This window comes from Colossoma macropomum, unplaced genomic scaffold, assembly GCF_904425465.1.
Source record: "Colossoma macropomum unplaced genomic scaffold, Colossoma_macropomum, whole genome shotgun sequence".
NCBI lineage: Eukaryota > Metazoa > Chordata > Actinopteri > Characiformes > Serrasalmidae > Colossoma > Colossoma macropomum.
Genome location: NW_023494791.1, coordinates 31593921 through 31617358, shown reverse-complemented (window position 1 = coordinate 31617358; position 23438 = coordinate 31593921). Strand labels below are relative to the sequence as shown.

The 23438-nt window shown below is 41.3% G+C and overlaps 1 protein-coding gene across 1 annotated transcript; it reads right to left on the bottom strand.

Annotated features, from left to right (window-relative positions):
* Positions 1 to 356: 356 nt before the first annotated feature.
* lgi2b (leucine-rich repeat LGI family, member 2b) lies at positions 357 to 15339 on the bottom strand. The gene is made up of 8 exons (XM_036574855.1): positions 15075 to 15339; positions 14652 to 14723; positions 13703 to 13774; positions 5057 to 5128; positions 3162 to 3233; positions 2797 to 2966; positions 2288 to 2452; positions 357 to 1439 (listed from the first exon to the last, which is right to left on the bottom strand). Exons 1-8 carry the CDS (start codon positions 15248 to 15250, stop codon positions 622 to 624), a joined length of 1617 nt encoding a protein of 538 aa, XP_036430748.1. The 5' UTR covers positions 15251 to 15339; the 3' UTR covers positions 357 to 621.
* Between the last annotated feature and the right edge of the window lie 8099 nt (positions 15340 to 23438).

Genomic DNA, 23438 nt, shown 5'->3' with positions numbered 1-23438 from the left:
TGCTGTTTGCTTTTTATATTTGAATTTTGTCATCTTTCTAGGTTGGTGTTCTCTTTGATAATGCAATTTCAAAATCATTATTATAGAGTGCACATGCATATGAAGTAAATTATATTTTAATTTTCATTTTGTCACCATTATTGTGATATGCAGTTCTGGAAATCCATGGCTTAAGATGATAAACACTGTCTTATACTCAGATGAATGATCTGAATGAGACCTTGTTGAAGATTGGTCTGACCTTGTAGCGAAGGCTTGATTTCCCAAAAGTGTAGTTTTCATAAATGGTATTGTTTTGAACATCTTTAAGATCTTAGCATTGCTTTGCTTTTGGGACACCAAAACACTCACTGAGTGAAACAGCCTGAATGAGTTATTTGTAGTATAATAAAAAATGCTGTATAAATGTAAAAATATTTGCATAATTGTAAATAAGAAACATGCACCATGTTATGACTCTTCCAAGCGAAATGAAAATGAAAGGCCAGACAACCGTGTTGTTAAAATAACATTGCACTGGTTAATATTTAGGCCAAGACAGGGCTAAATGCATAGATATTCATATTCAGTGAGGAAAGACTGATTTGGTGTTCTGATGTCACATACTTTCAGACTACAGTTTCATCGACTGTAATCAACTAAAACATGTTCAAAAACCTTTGTTTTTCCCTTGAAGCTGGTGGCGAGAAAGAAATCACGCTGACCTGTTGACAGTGGCGTAAAAGAACGTGGCCACTGAACATACACTTCCCTGAACTTGACAAAAATCAGCTTCTCCTCGTCCCACCTGTAGATTTCAGAGAAGGAGTAGTCACTGCTCAGAATTAGATAGTTATGGTTTTTGAAGCTGAAAGGCTGAAGGACCATGGCCCCACGTGAGGGAAGGCCCTGCACTTCCTCAAAATGCCTGCCTGTCCACTTCAGGACTTTTGAATCTCCAATGTAACAGGCCAGTGCCAAGTAGAGGACATTATTGATTCTAAAGGCCTTCACACTGACCATGTCGTCCATGTTTGGTATCTCATCAAAGCGGACAAACATCTGGGTGCTTTTGTTCCAGTGGTAGATGACAGGGACTTGGGAACGACTCACTAGAATAAGAATAGACTTGCCGTCCAAATCAACAAATTCAACATCAGTGTCACGGAACCACTCATGAAGGAACTGGTGTGGGAAGAATCCAGTGTCATTCCACTTGAACAGAGTGGACATGCCTGCTTTGGAACTATCAACAATCAGTAAGAACCACTCATCCCCAATTTTAAAGACTTCAATATCGTTCGGCTTGGAGACATTTAGCATTTCGACTGTTTGGAACTTGGTGAACTTATTCTGCTCTTGATCAAATTTGTAAATGTGGGAACCATCAAAGAGTTGAGTGACAATAATGAATGCCTGCTCGCCGATCAGCACAGACCTGCAACCAATGATGGATCGTCCTGGAACAAGAGCAGAACATATTAAAATTTAATTTACATTCAGTTCCATTAATAAATAACTGCTCTATGATAAATATCATTATTGTCATATCAAAACCTCATAAATTCATTTTTATAAAATTTATAGTTCTAGTCCTAAAATCTGACTGGCTGAGCCACGTTCGAAGCTGTTGTAAAATTCATGATATACGCACACCCATGATCGCATCAGAACAACTGAATTCTCTATTACCACGACACTAAAAACCATTGTGCTGTTAATGGAATAGTCTTTTACTCTAACGCTGTTTGCATGGACCACTGAGTGTACTGATGAAGTATGAACACATTTTTTATTTAAACTGATGGGCTGATGGCTTATTTTATTAACCACAAGTAGGCTGGTCAGCTAGTTAACAGGCTAAAAGACAGCAAACATGCTAAACGATTCCATCATTAATATCAGGCTTACAATATTCAAGATTTACTGTAAAATGCCAATATAAAAGCCTAAAAATGTCACTTGAATGACTTACATGCTTCAAATATCCATGTTTCAGTCAGATTTGCCTTGAGTAGCATTAAACCCAGGCTGAATTTCAAATGGCTCCATATTCCCTAAATAGTGTGCTATGAAACTTTTGAAATTCTAGCTTCCACAGCCAAATAGTGCACTATTTGTTGAGTATGGATGTGGCTAAATTCAAAATGACTAATTTTAGCTGTATTATTCACTGTTGGGATGCAGGAGCCAGTATTTAAATTCATATGTAGTGCACTACTTTCCTTCTGCTATAAAATTTACATTTCAGAGCTATGAGGTTTTGTTAGGTGATATTAAACAATTTGTGGAAAAACTCATATCAAACCTGTAATGCTATCAAAAGGCCTGAATTTGGTTTCGACGTGATCCCACTCCATGATTATGCAGCTGTCTGAGTTTGGGACTGCCATAGCAACATAGATGTCTTCTTTATAGGAGAAGATGTCTGCTGACATGGACTGGGTGTTGATGGTTTGGTGAGGAATAAAATCTGTGCAATGAACAAAGTACAAACAAACTAAATAACCAGAAATATCTAGATACCTGCTCTTTCCATTTTTCTTTGTCCCCCTTCTGTCGAAATACAGCATCTACTCTTCTATGAAAGCTTTCCACCAGATGTTGGGGCCCTGCTGCTGGAATTTGGTTCCATTCAGCCACAAGAACATTAGTGAGGTCAACCATGATGTCGGATGATTATTTCTGGATCACAAACAACACTCCAACACATCCACGGTTTGAACTGACTTATTATATATTGTGAGGTATTTGGGGAGCTTCATTGCTCCAACTAGATACTTTTGAAGAGTATTTCCTACTTATAGATCTACTTACCAATAGAGACACACGTTGTGTGTTTCGCAGGGACGTCCTTCAGCAGAACACCTTTCATGTCCACTGGTCCAGCACAGTAGACATCTGAGACTGTGGCATTTGACCTTTTCAGCCACAGCATTAGCCACATGGCTTGGCAGTCACACTGAAACAGGTTCCCTCGTAAGTCTCTAGTATTGCACACAAAGAATTACAAAATTAAATGACACCAACACAACAGCTAAAGTACAGCTTTGATAACAATGACACTGGTAAAATACTCTTTTATCAACATTTGCAAGTAATTCACTTGCAGAAGAATAAATTAGCTTTTAATCTCAACCTGTCCTTTAATGCATGGCCACAGGTGCAGGCGAAGTACTCACAGTTCTATCAAAGAGTGCAAATCAGAAAACAGGCCTTTGGGAAGGTTTTTCATGTTGTTGTTTGCCAAGGACCTGCAAAAAGGCATGAGACAAAAAAAAATTGCTTGTCAAGACAAAAATATAGAACCTATATTAGCTTTCACAATTCAAATGACATTGTAGCTGTATGTGTGGGTTCAACAAGATAAACATAAGCAATACCAATGTGAGGTACACACTTAAAACAGAGGGTTCTTCAAGGGTTCTTTAGTAAAAAAAAAGTAGAACCATAAACATTCAAAGAACCCTTTGCATGATTAAAAGCTTCTTTGCACGGTAAAAGTGTTCTTCAAATTGAAGGAGAATGTGCTGTAGATGGTCCTACATAGAACCTTTTTTGAAAAGGGTACTATATAGCGCTAAAAAAAGAGTTCTTCTACTGTAACAAGCTCAACATTGTAACGACAGAAGAACCCTTTTTGGTTCCTGTGCCATGCGCCTGTCCCCCAGGTGAACTGTCGGATGGTCAGGAGCAGCAACACTCAGTGTGCACTGGGCCAGGAGCCCCCCTCTCACACCCACACCTCCAGTCCCAGCTCCAAGGAGGACCGGAGCCTTCCTCCCTCCTCCCCTCCCTGCTCAGAGAGCACTCGGAGTTCCCCTTTTTTACCCTCCCATCCCCACTCTGAGGAAGCCCCAGCTTAAGTTGGGTGATGGGAGAAAGTGGCTATCTGGGGTCGGGTGCACGGCACATAGCCTTAAGTAGCTTATACTTAAATAGTGGTGTAAAATAAATGGTTAGTACTTTTAAATGACAGTACTTTTACATTAGCATACTTTTCACCCCGGACCCCTCTTTAAAAAGAGCAGAGAGGGAACAGAGAGGAGGAGAAGGATGAGAAGCAGCAGAAAAGACTGAGGAGCTGAAAAGCTTGTCTGTTAAAAAACGACTGAAAAGTCTAGGTTTGAAGCCACTGAAAAGTGACCAGTTTCCATTTGGAATTGTTTTTATTTGTTTGAGAATGAAGTTAAAATGGCAGCTGCAACCTTCAACCCTGCCTCCAGTGCCTTCTTGTGCTCGAGGTGGCATTTGGCATGCTACAGTTTTATATAGAAACCTTAAAAAAAAAGGTTCTGTATAGATCGATCTACAGCACATTGTCCATCAATCTGAAGAACGCTTTCATGGTGCAAAGGGTTCTTTGAGTGTTGTATACAACCATTTTCTTTACTAAAGAACCCTTAAAGAACCATCTCTTTTAAGAGTGTAGGTGTCAATTTATATATCGAGTGACCAATATTATTGGCCAATTGAGGTCTTTGCAGGTTTACTGATATGGCAAAAATCCTACCACTAAAGAGCTGATAATTAGTGATTAATGGTCTTACCTGGTGACTTCTATTACTTATATTATTATATTATTATATTATAATTTTAAACACAAAATACCAATATGGTTAATCAAAACAAAATCAACAAAACAGTTAAGAATGCTATAAATCTCCACCACCATCTCCGCAGTACTTTTGCATGATCATACTTTTCACCAAATTTTATTTTTTTTATTTACTTGTATTTTATTTACTTGTATGAGTCTTGTTACAGATATACTGCTGAAGCTATGTAGCTTCAGCATTTGAAGAACATGCCATGTATTTGCTGCTATTTCAAATGGTTTATTACCATACATTCCCTTCAGTGTCTGTAGCCATGCATTTCGCCAGCTGTTTGTGTTGGTGACAAGAAGTCAGAAGTTTAATTTTTATTTTATTTTTTTTCATAAGCTATCTGTTTCTTTAAAATTGCCAGAGATTGTCAACTCTTTCTGAAATGCTGTTTGGCCAATGATTTCCATTTAAAAACACAATGCAAGTCGATTTTTTTTCTAGCAGTATGAACCTTATAAGTAACTTACAGATGTGTAACATCACGGAGTCCTCTGAAGGCATATTTGTTGATCTCTTCTATCTTGTTCCCCTCAATAAACCTGAGAGTATATAAACATTAGGTCAGCAAATATTAGAGAAACTTGCAGTATATACACTGCTCGGCCATAACATTATGATCCTTGTTTCTACACTCATTGTCCATTTTATCAGCTCCACTTAACAGTGCACTTTGTGACTGTTGTCCATCTGTTGCTCTGCATACTTTGTTGGGCCCCTTTTACCCTGTTCTTCAATGGTCAGGACCCCCACTGGACCAGCACAGCGCAGGTATTATTTTGGTGGTGGGTCATTCTCAGCACTGCAATGATACTGACGTGGAGTGTGCATTTGTACAAGTGGATCAGACGCAGCAGTGCTCCTGGAGTTTTTAAACACTGTGTCCACTCACTGTCCACTCTATTAGACGCACCTGCATTGTTTGTCCACCCTGTAGATGTAAAGCCAAAGGCAATGGCTCATCTCTTGCTGTACAGTATGTGCTAATCATCCTCTAGTCCTTCATTGGTGGTCACAGGACGCTGCCCACAGGACGTTGTTGACTGGATATTTTTGGTTAGTGGACTATTTTCAGTCCAGCAGTGACACTGAGGTGTTTAAAAACTCCAGCAGCACTGCTGCGTCTGATCCACTCATACCAGCACAACACACACTAACACATCACCATGTCAGTGTCACCATAGTGCTGAGAATGATCTATCACTCAAATAATACCTGCTCTGTGGTGGTTCTGTGGGGGTCCTGACCTTTGAAGAACAGGGTGAAAGGGGGTTAATAAAGTATGCATAGAAACAGATGGACTACAGTCTGTAATTGTAGAACCTCAAAGTGCACCTATATAGTAAGTTTAGCTGATAAAATGGACAGTGAGCATAGAAACAAGGAGGTGGTCATAATGTTATGCCTGATTGGTGTATGGTAAACTATGCAAAAGTAAGACACTTTTTGGTAGATGCAAAGGGGACACTTATAAATGCTATGGTCTTTTTAAGAAGTAAGTACACACCATGAAATATTTGTCTTTTTTGGACATATGTGGATTTAAATATCAGTATTTAATCTTCAGTTAAACAGTACGTATAGGTAAATGTTGTATAATAGATAAAAAACAACAGATATTTGCCATCATTTATTAAAAAAAAATGAACTGAGATGTCATTTTTGTTTGTTGAGAAAGTAAGTACATCCCTAGCTTCAGTAACTAGTACTGCCCCCTTCTGCGGTAACTTTGTAAGTGTTTTCTATAGTCTACCAGTTTCTAACATCTACTGGGAGAAAATTTGCCAATTCCTCCTTGCAGAATTCTTTTAACTGTGCAATGTTTGAGGGGTTTCTTGCATGTTTCAAATCTCCCATGGCAATTCAGTGATATTCAGATCTGGGCTATGACTGGGCCATTTCAAACCCTCCAATTTCGTCATTTTGAGACATCCCTTGATGAATTTGCTTGTATGTTCGGGATCATTTTCCTGTTCACTTTTTCAGCTTTAACTGTTTTACAGATGATCTCACATTCTCCTCACTCTGTGGTATGAAAGAGAACCTGGCACCAACATCAACGAATACACTGACTCCATGACAAGCTACATCAATAAATGCACTCATGACATTGTAACAAAAAGCAATGTCAGAACATTTCCCAATCAGAAACCCTGGATCAATTCTAGGGTTCGAGCCAAACTAAGAGTTTGGGCTGCTGCCTAACCTGGCTAGCTACAAGAAGGCCAGATATGACCTTCAGAGGACCATCAGGCTGGCCAAAAGGATCTACAGGGACAGAGTGGAATCTAACTACCTCGGCTCCACATTGTCACTTCAAAGGAGGTTTGATCTGTGATAGGGGCTCATCCTCCCCACTTGCAGATGAGCTAAATATGAATTAAATGCACATTATACTAGTTTTGAGGCAAATAACACCTCCCCTACTGAAAACTCCTAGCAGATGAAGAGAGCTGCACTTTAACCATTTCCCTGTCTCAGGTGGTCAGGGCAGTTAACACACGCAAGGCACCTGGTCCTGACGGCGTCCACAGTTGTGTACTTAGAGCATGTGCCAACCAGCTGGCTGAGGTTTTTACTGACATCTTTAAGATCTCCCTAAAGACTGTCAGTGATTCCCATATGCTTTAAGGAATCCATAATTGTTCCAGTACCCAAGAAAGCGGCTATCACCCGTCTGAATGACTACTGCCCTGTTGCACTGACATCAACATTTATGAAGTGCTTCAAGTTATGAAGTGAGCAGCTGGTCAAAACTCACATCTGTTCAACACTTCCAGCCACCATGGACCCTCACCAATTTGCATACCGCTCCAACATACCTACAGATGACGCCATTGCACTAACAATACACACTGAGAATGTTGTTTACAGATTTCATATCAGCATTCAACACAATCATCCCTGCCAAACTCATCCCTAAGCTCATAGATTTGTGCTTGAACTGTCATCTCTGGATCTGGATACTAGACTTCCTGACGAGCAGATCCCAGGTGGTGAAAATAGGGAACGGCTTCTCTTCCACGCTGACTCCTCAGGGATGTGTACGTAGCCCCCTCTTGTACTCCCTGAATACACATGACTATGGACCCAAACACGCATCTAACGTCATCTTCAAGTTTGTTGAGGACGCTACCACCCTAGGCCTCTTCATAGATGGAGACAAAACAGTCTACATGGATGAGGTTAGTGCTCTGTCACAGTGGTGCCATGACAGCAATCTCTGTCTCAACATCAGGAAAACTAAGGAGATGATCGTGGACTACAGGAAGCTGTCGAGCGGTGGTCACTCTCCCCGTACTTCAATAAAGCTGAAGTGGAGAGAGTCAGCAGTGTTAAGTTCCTCGGTGTATACTGACGACCTCACCTGGTCCCTCCACACCAACACAATTGTGAGATCTGCCTGTCAGCGTCTCTTCTTCCTATACAGACTCAGGAAGCTTGGACTGCCTCCGCACATCCTCACCAACTTCTACAGATGCACAATGGAGAGCGTCCTCACGGGCTGCATCACTGTCTGGTACGACAGCTGCACCGTCTGCGACCATAAGGCCCTTAAGGCTGGGGTTTTCAACCTGTGGGGCATGCCCCCCGCCAGGGTACCTGTCCAAGAGGGCGCGAGATTACGAGATTTTTGATATCGAACACTTAAGAGAAAAATATAATACTGTGGTGAACCTGTCCTTTCAGTCCATCGCAATTCATTTTTCAACCACTAGAGGGATTAGTCTGATTAGTCTCGCTGATTACGCACGCTACTCATCTAGTGTTATCCAGCTCACAGTCTGAAAAATGAACCAGTGGCTAGCAAAATTAAATACGGCTAACAGTAAAGATAAATCGGTTGAAGCGAGTGGCAAAAACAATGACTGCATTGTTTCTGCCGAGGAATCCACAAGTGAGGCCATCCATCCTGACTCCATTGATGCCGATGAGCCATCCACATCAAGGGAACATGCACAGGGAGATCTAGCTTTGAAAAACTCAATAGCGAACTGGACGGAATGGGTCTGTGCTGGGACAGTTGTGTTGGTGTGTGCACAGATGGAGCAGGTGCCATGATGGGGAAAAACAAAGGACTAATGGCAATGGTTCGTGATGTAGCTCCCCATGTTCATTTCACTCACTGTATGATTCACAGAGAGGCCCTTGCAGCAAAAGCTCTCCCCTCAGAGTTTAGCAGTGTGCTACAGGCAGCAACGCAGATTGTTAATCATATCAAAACTCGTCCAGTGAAGTCAAGACTGTTTGCCCTGTTGTGCAAAGAAATGGGGTCAGAACATGAATCATTACTCCTGCACACGGAGGTGAGATGGCTCTCCAGAAGAAAAGTTCTTCAACAGATATTTTCATTACGAGATGAACTACGGATTTTCCTTCTTGATTTTGCATCTTCCTACAAGGAATATTTGAGCAATTCGAAGTGGCTCACAGATCTTACGTACCTGTCGGACATTTTCGACAAACTTATTACCCTTAATTGATCACTTCAGGGCCTAAATTCTAATTTGCTAACATTGTCTGACAAAATTGAAGGGTTCATGAGAAAACTGGAATGATGGAGAGGCCAGGTTAAGGGTGAAAATGTGGACATGTTCCCAACCTTGGAGGAATTCATAACTGAAAATGAGCTTAACTGGGATGGTACGAAAAAGGAAATCGCTCTCCATCTCCAGGCCCTTTCTGATCACTTCAGGAAATATTTTCCCAAGCATCAAAAACAGGATCAGCACGACTGGGTTCGTAATCCCTTCATCAAAAATGCCGAGTGCCAGTTGTCGTCAGACCAGCAGGATGTTCTTCTGGACCTTTCAAGTGACCGATCATTGAAGGCAGTCTTTGATTCAACCTCGCTGCCAGAGTTTTGGCTATCAGTCAAGGGTTCAGAGTATCCTGAACTGGCGAACCTAGCAATTGATGTACTTTTGCCTTTTGCCTCTACTTGGCTCTGTGAAGCAACGTTTTCTGCACTCACCTACATCAAAAGCAAGTATCGCTCACGTTTATTGACAGTGGAGGACGATTTACGACTAGCTATGTCTGATATTGAACCACGAATTGCTATGATGTGCTTGCAGAAACAGGCTCAGCCGTCGCATTGAATAGGGTAGGGCTATATTATCTTTTTGAGATACATATTTAAATCAACAAAATTGCATCGTATGTATGATGTGCAGAACGTTAATTATATTATTTTACCTTGTCGAGTTTTCTAATGAACAGTTTCTACCCACAGGTTGTCAGGCTTTTGAACAAGCTGTGAAGCTGTGGGTCCCCCCATTACCACTTCACTCTGTCACTTTGGTAGTATTATTTATTACTTCATATCACTGCTACAAACAATAACACTAAGTCACTTTAAATGTATATATATTATTCTCAGATTATCCTTTGTTTAATATATCTGTACGTAGCAGAGTTTTTCTTACATAGGTCCCTCCTATCTCTGTATATTTTATGTATTTTTGTCTATTCTTATATTTCAGTTTTAGTATTTTAGTTTATATACTTATTACATTTTAGTTCTAGCATTTATTTTTTGTATTTTTACTTTGTTTTGTCTGCAGTGTTTTCAGCATGTATATAATGCTGCCCTGCTGTAGAGTGATAACCTCAGGCTCACCACAAGCATTTCAGTTCATGAATATCCTGACATGTTGGGCAAATGACAAATAAACTTGAAACTATTTGTCTGAAACCATCACAAATGATTTCTTTGGGTTTCACCAAACATGGTTTGTTATACTTTAGCTAGCTTGTCTGTCCATAGCACATTGTTCCAGAAGTCCTGGTCCTTGCCTAGATATTCATTAGCAAACTTTAGTCTTGCCCGGATGTTCTTTTTATACAGCAAAGGCATCTTCCTGGCACATGTATATCAAATAAATGCATGCACCTTTATATTAACAGTGGTAAGAGCTTCCTGCAGATCCTTTGATGAAATTTTGGGGATCTTAAAGACTTTTTAGCATCTTACGGCCTGCTCTTGCGTTAAATTTGCTGGGGCGGCCAGACCGACGGTCGTCAGTAGTATTAAATGTTCTCCTCCTGTAGATGACCTCCCGAAGGTTGGATTTTCCAATATATTGGATATTCTTAAACCCCTTCCCAGACTCATAGGCATCTAAAACTTTTGATCTAGGCATGGTGATACCACACACTCCAAGAGAACAAACTAGACCAGATATCTGAGGTTTAAATAAGACGTTCTAAGAAGTTCTTCCAAGATATTCTCTTATGGTGCTCTAATCATTAGCACTTAATTGGGTACACCTGATTTCATTTTGACATGTCAATTCTACATGTGACTTTTTAAATTATATCACCTTTATCTATCAACACTGTTTAAATTAAGACTCTGTATTAGTATCTTCAAATATGCTGAAAAAGTCAACTTTTTTCATGGAGTGTACATGCCTTTTACATGAATGTATATACTTGTTGTTACAAGCATTCTAAATGTAAATGTGTTTGATTCCCCGGCCGGGCGACCATGGTCCTTTCTATGTGGAGTTTGCATGTTCCCCCCATGTCTGCGTGGGTTTCCTTCCACAGTCCAAAGACAGAAAGTCAGGTGATTTTGAGATACTAAATTGCCCCTGGGTGTGTATATGTGTATAAGTGTGTCTGCCCTGTCCTGGGTGTTTCCTGCCCTCTGCCCAATGACCACTTGGATAGCCTCCAGCACCCCCCCCCACCCCGCAACCCAGGAGGTTAAGTGGCTTAGAAAATAAATGAATGAATTTTATTTTTTTTTTCATCCAGATGAATGCCCAGAACCATTTATATGCCCCTTCATTCACCCTTGAAGGGTAGACTTTAGTACATCCCAAGCCCTTACAAGGAACTGAAGCTGAGGCCTCTTCCCTGACTCTTGCTTTCTATATACACTATATGGACAAAAGTATTGGGACACCTACACATTACACCAACAGGAGCTTTTATGACATCTCAGTCTAAATCCATACACATTAATATTTTGGAGTGTCTGTGGAAATTTTTGCCCCATCATCCAGAGGAGCATTTGTGAGGTGATACACTGATGTTGGACAAGAGGGCCTGGCTCACAATCTCTGTTCTAGTTCATCTTAAAGGTGTTTGATGGGGTTGGGGTCAGGGCTCTGTGTGGGCCAGTCAAGTTCTCCCACACCAAACCTGCCCAACCATGACTTTATGGACCTTGCTTTGTGCACTGGGGCACAGTCGTGCTGAAACAGAAAAGGGCCTTCCTCAAACTGTTCCCTCAAGGTTGGAAGCATACAGTTGTCCAAAATGTATGCTGAAACATCACGATTCCCCCTTGACTGGAACTAATGGGCCTAGGCCAACCCCTGAAAAACAACCCCATAACATTATCCCTCCTCCAACAAAATTTACAGTTAGCACAATGCAATCAGACAGGTTACGTTCTCCTGGCATTTGCCAAACCCAGACTCGTCCATCAGACTGACAGATAAAAAAGCGTGATTCATCACTCGACGGAATACGTTTCCACTGCACCAGAGGCCCATGCCATGAAGTTCCCAGTAATCAGTTTATGTGCTGATGTGAATGCCAGAGAAGGTTTGCAGCTACTGAATAAGCAGAGCGTTGGCAACTTTTATGCACTATGTGCTAGTTGAGTTTCAATCTTCTGCTTGTTTTCCTTATTCCCTGCTGTCTTTTCCCTCAGACCTTTTGGTAGGCAACATTATTCAACATAATATTTATCAATACAGTACCCATATAACAAAAATATGTATCTTAAAACATCTTGTTATTAAACTGATAAACATAATGCATTCCATGGTTTTTATAACAGATTAGAGGTTAAAAGTGCGATAGTAAAGGATTATAGTAGATCAAAATGGCTTAAACCTAAAAATACTGTCACACTTTGCCTAACACTTCAAGTACAAAAATTAACAATATATTTTTTCATTGTCTAAATATTGATCTTTTACAAAACACAGCATAAAGTTTTTCTTTTTGATTTCTCCTCTTTATGCATCCTTCTTTACAAGAAAAGTGTTCTAAATTGTTAGTCCACTCAATCAGGCAGATTTTGAACAGTAACCATGGCCAAACTGATGACATCAGGCTAATGAAAACAAATGCTTATTGATTAGCACTCTTGTAATAATTGATGATTGGCTTCCTACAACCAACAGTCATGCTGCATGCATCTTATTTGTCCCACTTTACCTGATGTCCAGTTTTGAACTGTGAAAGTCTATCTATTTAGGCTGTAAGCACTTATCTGTTCAAAAAATACCAAACATTTCTAAATCTTGTATTTACCATTACCATCAAATACCTAGTTTGCTTAGTTAATCCTTCATTAAATTAAATCAGGTCAAATCCATGCGATAACTGGAGTGCACAGAGAAGACACCCTATCAGAAATAAAGGTACTGTCCAGGTAAGTCCAGGTAAATTTTTGTTCATCAAGGTACAAACAATGTAAGTGTTCCCTCAAAGGTACAATGATGGTTTTAAGGTCCAGCTGTGCACCTTAAATAGGTTTTTCTCAGGGAAAAGTACTTTTTCATATCCTAATGTTTAACAACAGAACAATAAAAAGGCTGGAGACGAGAGAGGGTGTGTAGAGTCTGTACATCTTTAAAAAAATGTAACTGCAATGGATTATGGTAAAATTATGTTCCCTAACGTAAAGTACTGAAGATGTACCCTTTGAGGTACCGCCCCAGTGACAATTTAGTACCTTATTTCTGAAAATGCAAACTGTATTCTACTAACCAAGATGTTAGTAACTTTGCAAAACACAAAAATCTGCTTAATTTTTTTGTGATTTGTATGTTATATAGTGTTTTACTGGCAAAAAAAAAAAACATTGCTTGCCAAAATAAACAGTTTTAAATAATTTTCACGGCTGCCTTAGGCTAATTTATTGTACTGTACATATTCAGCTCAGCTGACGGCTGAAATAACAAATTAGTACTTAGTGGACATTTTATTTGTAGGTCTCAAGGGTAATTGTAAACGTTTGCCTTGGACTCAGTACTACATATTTTTTCCATACATTTAGACTGGCCATACCTGTGAGTTAGCATTCATAACTATTAAACAGATTTGTTCATCTTAAATAATTGAAGGTCGTGTCACCACACACTTACAAATACTCAAGGTGAGGAAGGCCTGAGAATGCATCTTCCCTTATGCTGGTGAGGGAGTTTGCATTAAGGAGTCTGGAAGATGACAAAACATTGCTTTAGTCAGATATTTGTGAAAAAATCCAGACATTACAGTTCTTTTGCTAATCAGCTTTTATACATTGCCAAATGGCTTCTTCTTTATCAGCATACATTTATAGACTGTTATGTAATACAGTATCATTATGTTGAATTTGTTGTGCATTTATGTTTGGCCTTCCTACTAAAGGGAAATTAAAATTTCTGCATAATTAACTGTTGAAGATGTAAACAAAGTCATTCAGAGTGGTTTTATGTCAAATGCTCCATTCTAGAGAGTCAGAATTGTTCACAATGGTGGTGATAGGAACCAGACAACTGCCTCTAAAAGCTCCCTCATAGAAAGTTATTAGATAAAATGGTTATGAATACCATGCATGATTCCTGAAACATCACCTTATGATATTTTTGAGATAAGATTTTGGCCTAAAGTGTATTTTTTATCAAATTCATACTTGGTGGAGAGGTACATGCAGGATGTGCTAAGGCAAAGTAGCCCTCAAAGAATTTTTGTTTTCCAGATTTGCGTATATTTTACCATTACCAACAAGACACGTGTAGGTTCACTAGTCATTTTGAGTAATAAATAAAACGGCTATTTTTTGTGTTGTAGACATCGTGACCACTAGTTCTTATCACCACCACTGTGAAGAAATCTGAGCTGACGCTTCCCTACACAACCATTTTACATCAAATCATTCTAAATGACCATTTAATTACATAGAAAGTTAAAAAAAAACGTGGTGAAATCTCCCTTTAAGACCAAAAATAATGCACGCTGCATACAGCAGCAGGAACGAAAGTGAAGACTGCGTCCTGTCTGTAATCTGTCTAAGAGGAAAACATGATGTAATGCATCTGAGTTCTCACTTACAGTAACTGCAGCGATGGCATGAGGGAGAACATTGCTTGCTTTATTTCTGGGAAACTGCCATTGACAATACTCCTGGAAAAACAATCTTTTATTAGGCCTAATTAAGTACCCACAGGATTCTTACACTTCGTGTATAGAAGTTGACATATAAAGCTATGCCTCGAAAGTGAAGTGCTTACACATCATTTTGAGTCTCTGAAAATGCCGAGCAATTAAAACATCGCTAAACTGCTTCGAATTTACATGATGCAACGTGTCAGACGGTTGAACATGATGAAAACGCCTTTTTGCCAAAAGAATTAGCTGAGAGCAGAGGCGTTGATTTACCACATTTTATTATTTGCAACTGACTGACATATGCAAATTACAAATTCAAAGCATCAGTTTTTCGGTGCACTCTGATGTACGAAAGGAGACACTCACAGAGAGTTGACGTCACTTGGAATGGTCCTGGGGATCAAAGATGATCCAATGCAGATAATGGAGTCAGTTGCGCAAGTGCAGCCTGAAGGACATTTGAATATCCGTTTAGCTCGCGATGATCGAAAGTGACACGAAATTAGAAAAGTTAATAAGATGAAATATCTGACTGGAGACATGTCGTTCAAACGGCTGCTGTGTCTTTTTATGAGGATGATCCAGCAGCTCTTCCTCCTCCCCTTCCTCCAACAGTAGTGTTGAAGCTTTGCGCAGAGGACTGACTGACCTCAGCAGGACCATTGCAGTCATTTTCGAGACTTCAGAGCCTAGACGAAACGCCTAGGCTGTATCACAAAATCAGATCAGTCCGATTTAGATACACTACAAAAAAGCGATGCATTGAATTTACTGACTTTAAAGTATACACGTATTTTTTTACTGAATGATATATATATATATATATATATATATATATATATATATATATATATATATATATATATATATGTATATATATATATATATATATATATATATATATATATATATATGTATATATATATATATCACATCAAGACAAAGCTTTGTTAACTGAAAGACTAACCGTGTTGGTGTGATATATCTTCGTGTGTAAATGATGTAGCCTACAGGTTAAAATGCCTGAAGTGACAATAGGTTGTCACAATGTAACCGTGTTTGCTGGGTAAGAACTTCTTAAAATAGCGCAGCACAACGTTGCCCGCTTGGTGCTCTTTATGTTGTCACAACGCTGAAATGTATTTTCTCAGAAAGTTGTGACGTCATCTGACTACATTGTAGGAGGTTGTGACAACGTCGTGGCAACGAGGACGAGACAGCAAAAGTAATCCGATACCTGTTCGTTTAATTTTAATCAGTATTACAGTTTTTGATAATATTCAGAAAATGTAGCTCAATGTTCAAGGTCGTGCTGTTTATAGCAGGCTCTTTATTGATGAACATTTTCTTTCTTTTGCAAAATGAAAAAATAAACACCATATTTTATTATGTAGAATAACACTAGAAAACAGAAGCAGCGCGGACTGCGACTCTGGAAGGCTGAAGGACACTGTGTTCTGAAGCATTTTGTCTGTTTAAGTGTATTTTTAACGGAACAAATCAAGCTAGAAAAAAAGACGGTCAGGGGCGTCTCTAGGCTAGGTTTATGGGACTTCAGCCCAAATTTTACAGCGATCATAGGGCACTGCACTGTAAAAATATCATCAGCTTCAACTTAAAAAGTTCAAAAGCTGCCATAAAGTTTCAGGTAAAATCAAATTATAACTAGTATTTGTTTTAACTCATAACTTTATGTCTAGTTTTGCTTTGGATTCCTCTCTACTATACAGTGTGTGTTGTTTCAACTTAGTTTAAGAGACAGATGACTTATTAACAATTTTGGTTCACATGTCCCAATTATTAGCTACAACTTATTTAAGTTAATAGGATGTCTTTACATAAGTTTTCAAGTTAAGATTATGTAAAAAGTATTTTGTGTTTCAATTGGTAAATTATAGTTATAACAACAAACACCACTTTTGAGACAACATCTCACTTTTATTTCCTTAGATGAAAAAGTGAACAACGACCTTTACGCATAAAGGTGTAAAACAAGAAAGCAACATTCCAAACAGGGGCTCTTTCCAACTGGAATATGATAGAAAACAACTTCACCATTCAGTTTAGTGTAGGAATAGTTCAGCAAAAATCTAATTTACCCCATATTTAACTGATCAGTCGAGACATGTTTGGAGTCCAAATTTTGCTTCTTTAGTTTATAACTAGAGCTGCTATATTAATATTGCTAACAAACACCAGAGTTCAATTGTCACCCATTTCCCACCATCTCCACTAATACATGTCCAAAAACATCTCTAAACCCACTCAAAACACATCCATGTCTTAATATACCAGAGTCTACCAGATTACTCAAGTGTGGTTTTAAAACACAGTATGTCTTCAAACACTGCTGTTTAACATGCTGATCTGTAGCGATCAGCCATGTGGTAAAGTTTTATTCATGTTTATGGTTCATATGAGTCATACTGTGCAATAAACTGCATTCAGTAGTCTGTCTGACATAAATTATGACCTGCATGCATTTTGAGTATGTTGAGAAAAGCTTTTGAACATTTACAGTATTTACGGAGATAATGTGGGTGTGGGAGTGTGTGCATTAGTACGTCTGACTGTTTACATGATAGTGTTAGTGTGTATGTTCAAGAATGTGTGTACATGCAATTACCCACAGTGTACAAAAAATATCTTACAAAAATGGTGAAATCACTGGCAGCCAAACAAAAAAACGTAAAATTAAAGTAAAGTATCCTAATTCAAAAAAAGAACAAAAACAATAATTTTATGGAAATTTTCAATAAAGGTTTTGCAGAAAAAAGCTGTTATTTCACAGATTTTTACTGAAATATTATGATCAAAAACCTTCAATAAAGTGATTGCACGAAAGGTTCTGCAGGTAAAAACTGTTAATCTACAGATTTATACTAAAATATTATGATCCAACACCTTCAATAAAAAGATAGCACAAAAGGTTCTACAGATAAAAACTGTTATTTTACAGATTTTTCCTAAATCATTATGATCAAACACCTTCATTAAAGTGATAGCACAAAAAGTTCTGCAGATAAAAATGCTTATTCTACCGATTTTTCCTAAATTACTGTGATCAAACATAAAAAAAATCACTGCCATTCCCTGCAGAAGAACTAAAATAAGGAACAGACAGCAAGCCTACAATCCTACAGCCACCACTGCTATAAACCACAGAGCAAAATGAAATACTGTATGTACGCCTATATAAAAAGCTAATAGATGGTTTGACATCATGGAGACAGTACAGTACAGTAGAATGGCCCTCGTGCATTTTAACAAATTCTTGAACTTTTCTTTAGAATCACTCTTATGCTAAAATGCCAACTGTGCACACATGACACTGATATTTTACCCTTACTGTGTTGCAGTGTTACACAGTTGTTTAGTTTAGGCTTAAGCCTCTGCAGCAACACTTTTGTGCCAACATTGCCACAGTTCCATGCAAATTACAATATTTGTCTTCAGATCTTTATTTAAGTGCAGGGAGGAGTAAGTCAGTTGCAAAGCCACTTCCTCCTCCACTTGTCTTTACTGTTCTGCCTGGCTCTGGGCCGGCCAGGTCCAAGATGTGGACTGCAGTGGTCAGGTCATTGGCCACCCTTCTCACTTAGTGACTGTCTTTAGTGTATTTTAGTCATTGATAGGAGCCAAGACAGTACATAGACTGGCCCTAAGATAGAGTTATGTTCCGCCACAAACCCTGGTTGGCCTTGCTGTCTGACCAGCAAGGTCAATTTAACAGCATTTGTGCAGTGTGATAATGCATGTCTTATCATTTATTTCAACACTGTAATAATGTGGTACTTGAATGGCACATGTATTAGTGCCTGCTGTGACTTAATAGTTCAGTGGTTAGCATTGTTACCTCCAAGAAGGACCTGTGTTTAGCTTTAGACCAGGTACCTTCTGGATGTTGCTTGCATGTTCTCCTTGTATTTCTTCCAGGGACTCTGATTTTCATAGTACAAAGACATTCACATTTGATGAACTGAGGATTCTAAATTGCCCATAGATTTCAATGTGTGTGTGTGTGTTAGCTCTGTGACGCACTACATCCCTGCTTTCCACCCTTTGCATGCTGGGATACATTCCAATTTCTCAAACCTTTTTCTCTATGTACTGCTTTATGTAGTTTCAGTGTCTCAGTGTAGTGTACACCTCAGTGTGACTTGCCTCACTGTAGGCACTTGCCTCACTCAGTGTAACTTGCCTCCTCAACTCATTAATATGACCATCTGATTTCTATGTACATAGCACATTTACATTCTGATTAGATAACATAAAAACACTTTAAGCTGGATGTATGCCATATGAGCGTGTTTTTGAATGTGGTGAGTTTGAGTGTGTAAGGATGTGTCTTTTTCTCTTCTCTGGTCACCGTTTTCTCTGTAAAAACTGTGGATCAACTTTGTTGTGTTTAAAGCACTATAGAAATTAAAATTGACTTAACTTCAATTTAGCAAAATAGCAAAAGTATCAATAATGTTTTTGACTTGCAATTTCCAGAATGTGGAAATCATAGTATTGTCATTTTCAATTTGTTGAACAGTAAATAAAGGCCTATTCCAGTTTAATGTAACACAATTAATATAAATGATCTTTTAAGAAATATTAGAATATATGAATATTAATCATTCCTGGATCGGGGCCTTGTCGTGGCGGAAGGGCTTGTGTGGTCTAGGGATCTTCAGAGCTAAGTCGTCGGGAGCAACATGCTCCTGGTAGGGTCTCCCAGGGCGAACAGGTCTGGAGTGAAGACCCAGACTAACTCGATCCAAAAACCTCCATGAAAAACGGACGCAAAACATCGTGTACCCTGCCCGGGAGAGGGTCACCGGGACCTACCCCTGGAGCCAGGCCTGGGGGTAGCGTCCCTCGGCGAGCGCCTGGTGGCCGGGCAGCCCACGTAACCCGGCCGGGCTCAGCCCGAAGAGGCAACGTGGGGGGACCATGTGGGCCCACCACCCACAAGGTCCAGCATGGGGGAGTGGTGCAGTGCCGTACAGGCAGTGGGAGATTGCAGGGGGGCCCTTGGTGGCCTAGGCCCCTGCGGCAGAAACTGGCTCTTGGTACGTGGAACGTAACCTCACTGGGGGGGAAGGAGCCGGAGCTTGTGCGGGAGGTTGAGAGGTACCAACTAGATATAGTTGGGCTCACCTCCACCCACAGTATCGGCTCTGGAACCAAACTCCTGGATAGGGGTTGGTCCCTCTCCTACTCCGGGGTTGCACAAGGTGAGAGGCGCCGGGCGGGTGTGGGGATACTCACGAGTCCCCGGCTGGCAGCAGTACAGTTGGAGTTTGTCCCGGTGGACGAGAGGGTCGCCTCAATGCGTATTAAAATCGCAGAGAGGAAAACTCTGACTGTTGTGTGTGCTTATGCACCAAACAACAGGTCGGAGTAATCGGCCTTCTTGGAGCAAGTGGGCGGGGTTCTGGAAAGGGTCCCAACTACAGACTCCATAGTCTTACTGGGAGACTTCAATGCTCATGTTGGCAATGACTGGGAGACCTGGAGAGGCGTGATTGGGAAGAACGGCCTGCCCAATCTAAACCCGAATGGTGAATTGGTATTGGACTTGTGTGCTAGGCATGGATGGTCCATAACGAACACCAAGTTCCAACCCAAGGATGTTCATAAGTGTACGTGGTACCAGAGCTCCTTGGCTGAAAGGTCAATGATCGACTTTGTTGTCGTTTCATCTACTCGGGACCGTATGTTCTGGACACTCGGGTGAAGAGGGGTGCTGAGCTGTCGACTGATCACCACCTGGTGGTGAGTTGGATCAGATGGCAGGGAAGACTAATGGTCAGACCCGGTAGGCCCAAGCGAATAGCGAGGGTGTGCTGGGAATGACTGCCGGAGGCCCCTGTTCGGAATGATTTAAACTCCCACCTCCGGGAGAGCTCTCTCATGTCCGGCAGGAGGTAGGAGACATGGAGTCTGAATGGACCCTGTTCAAAACCTCCATTGTGGAAGCTGCCAGGCATGGCTGTGGCCAAAAGCTTGTGGGTGCCTGTCAGGGCGGTAACCCAAGAACCACCTGGTGGACACCGGTGGTGAGGGAGGCCGTCAAGCTGAAGAAAGAGGCCTTTAGGGACTGGATGGCCCGGAGGACTCCCGACTCAGCAGATAGGTACCGACAGCAAAAAAGGTGGCAGAAGCAAAATCCAGGGCGTGGGAGGAGTTTGGTGAGGCCATGGAAAAAGACTTTCGGTCGGCCTCGAGGAGGTTCTGGACAACTGTCCGGTGACTCAGGAGTGGTCGGGGTGACTGCGCCCAGGCTGTATTCAGCAGGGGTGGAGAAACTCTGACTTCAAATGAGGATATTGTCGGTCGGTGGAAAGAGCACTTTGAGGAACTCCTTAATCCGGGTGACATGCCTCCCTCACGGGAGTCAGGGCCAGAGGCCTCTGGCGTGTCAAGCTCCATTTCCCTGGTGGAGGTCACTGAGGTAGTTGGCAAGCTCTTCAGTGGCAAGGCACCGGGGGTGGATGAGATTCGTCCGGAGATGCTTAAGGCTCTGGATATTGTGGGGCTGTCGTGGCTGACACGCCTCTGCAATAGTGCATGGACCTCGGGAACAGTACCCTTGGACTGGCAGACCGGGGTGGTGGTCCCTATTTTCAAGAAAGGGGACCGGAGGGTGTGTGCCAACTATCGGGGTATCACACTGCTCAGCCTCCCTGGGAAAGTCTATGCCAAGGTGCTGGAAAGGAGACTTCGGCCGATAGTTGAACCTCAGATTGAGGAGGAACAATGCGGATTCCGTCCCGGCCGTGGAACAATGGACCAGCTTTTCACCCTCTCACGGATTGTTGAGGAGGCATGGGAGGGGGGACAGGGTCACCTGGGATTCTCTGCTCTCCCAACTGCTACCGCGACCCTATCTGGACTAAGCGGTTAACGATGATGATGATGAATATTAACCCACTCTTAGCCTTTTGTTGTGCAGTGTTCATTGTTTTTTCAGCAATGTGCTCACTGGTAATCACGTTTTACTCATCAACAAGGAGGAACTGATAATAAGTTCACATTAAATCATCATCATCATCATCATCATCATCGTTAACCGCTTAGTCCAGATAGGGTCGCGGTAGCAGTTGGGAGAGCAGAGAATCCCAGATAACCCTGTCCCCCGCAACTTCCTCCAGCTCATTCCCGGGGACCCCAAGCCGCTCCCAGGCCAACTTGGAGATATAATCCCTCCAGCGGGTCCTAGGACGACCCCGGGGTCTTATTCCGGTAGGCCGTGCCTGGTACACCCCCACCAGGAGGCATCCAGGGGGCATCCGGATCGGATGCCCAAACCACCTCAGCTGCCTCCTCTCAACGTGGAGGAGTAGCGGCTCTACTCCGAGCTCCTCCCGGATGGCTGAGCTCCTCACCCTATCAAATAGAGTGTAGCCCGCCACCCTGCGAAGAAAGCTCATTTCCGCCGCTTGTATTCGCGATCTCATTCTTTCGGTCATTACCCACAGCTCATGACCATAGGCGAGGGTCGGGATGTAGACCGATTGGTAAACAGAGACTCTTCACCACTGCATTACTGCTGCCGCTTGTCCCAGCCTGCGGTCGATCTCACGATCCTTCTTCCCATCACTCGTGAACAAGACCACGAGATACTTAAACTCCTCCACCTGGGGCAAGTCCTTTCCCCTTACCTGGAGTGGGCATATCTTCCTTTTCCGGGCTAAGACCATGGACTCAGACTTGGAAGTGCTGATCCGCATACCAACTGCTTCACACTCAGCTGCAAACCGCTCCAGTGCGCGCTGGAGGCATCCATGTGATCCAGCCAAAAGAACATCATCTGCAAATAGCAAAGACGCCACCCTCTGGCCTCCACACATAATGCCCTCCTGACCCCGGCTACGCCTTGACACCCTGTCCATGAATATCACAAACAGGAGTGGAGACAGGGCACAACCCTGGCGGAGTCCAACGCTAACACTGAAAGAGTCCGACTTAATGCTGAGTATACGAACACAGCTCTCACTCCGGGCCTACAGAGATTGAATGGCCCGGAGTAGTAACCCCGGCACCCCACACTCCCGGAGGACCTCCCACAAGATATCTCGGGGAACACGGTCGTAAGCCTTCTCCAAATCCACAAAACACATGTAGACTGGGTTGGCAAACTCCCATGCCCCCTCAACAATCCGTGAGAGGGTGAAAAGCTGGTCCATTGTTCCACGGCCAGGACACATTAAATCACATATGGCAAAAAGTTTCTGCTTCACTGCTCTCTTGAGGTTGAAACTTTTAAGGCTGTCGCTGCTCTAAAGGGCTTAAAGCTCATCATTCTTGCTTCTACTACTTCCTGCCTGGACTATTGCAATGCCTTGTTTTCCAGACTTTGCCTTTTACTCATTTTACTTTTGTCAGATTCATTGGCATATATGTGCTTAAACTCATGGTGACATCACTGACTGGGTGTGGCCAGAGCCCCAAACATGCATGAAAGTTGCAACTTTGAGAGCAGTGTAGCTTTGTACTCTTTAAAAAAGACTATGCATTATACAACAATAAGATTATGTTTACCTTAAAAGTACAAAGAAAAAACATCAAATTGTTAGTATGGACATAAATCTTTATATAATGTGCTACATATTTAATTACAGATCATTTGTGTATTTATACAGAAATTTGCATGTAATTTTAAAAAGCAGAAAAATACTGTATAAATAATACAGTAATTTCTCTGTAAAAAATAAGAAATAAATGTAATTTGTCATT

Coding starts and splice junctions, on each gene's coding strand:
- lgi2b (XM_036574855.1), bottom strand. CDS start 15,250: ATGTCTCCAGTCAGATATTTCATCTTATTAACTTTTCTAATTTCGTGT. Junction 5,129..13,702: donor CTTCCTCACCTTGAGTATTT/GTAAGTGTGTGG, acceptor ATATACTCTCAG/GTTTATTGAGGGGAACAAGA. Junction 2,453..2,796: donor CACAACGTGTGTCTCTATTG/GTAAGTAGATCT, acceptor TTCATTGCACAG/ATTTTATTCCTCACCAAACC.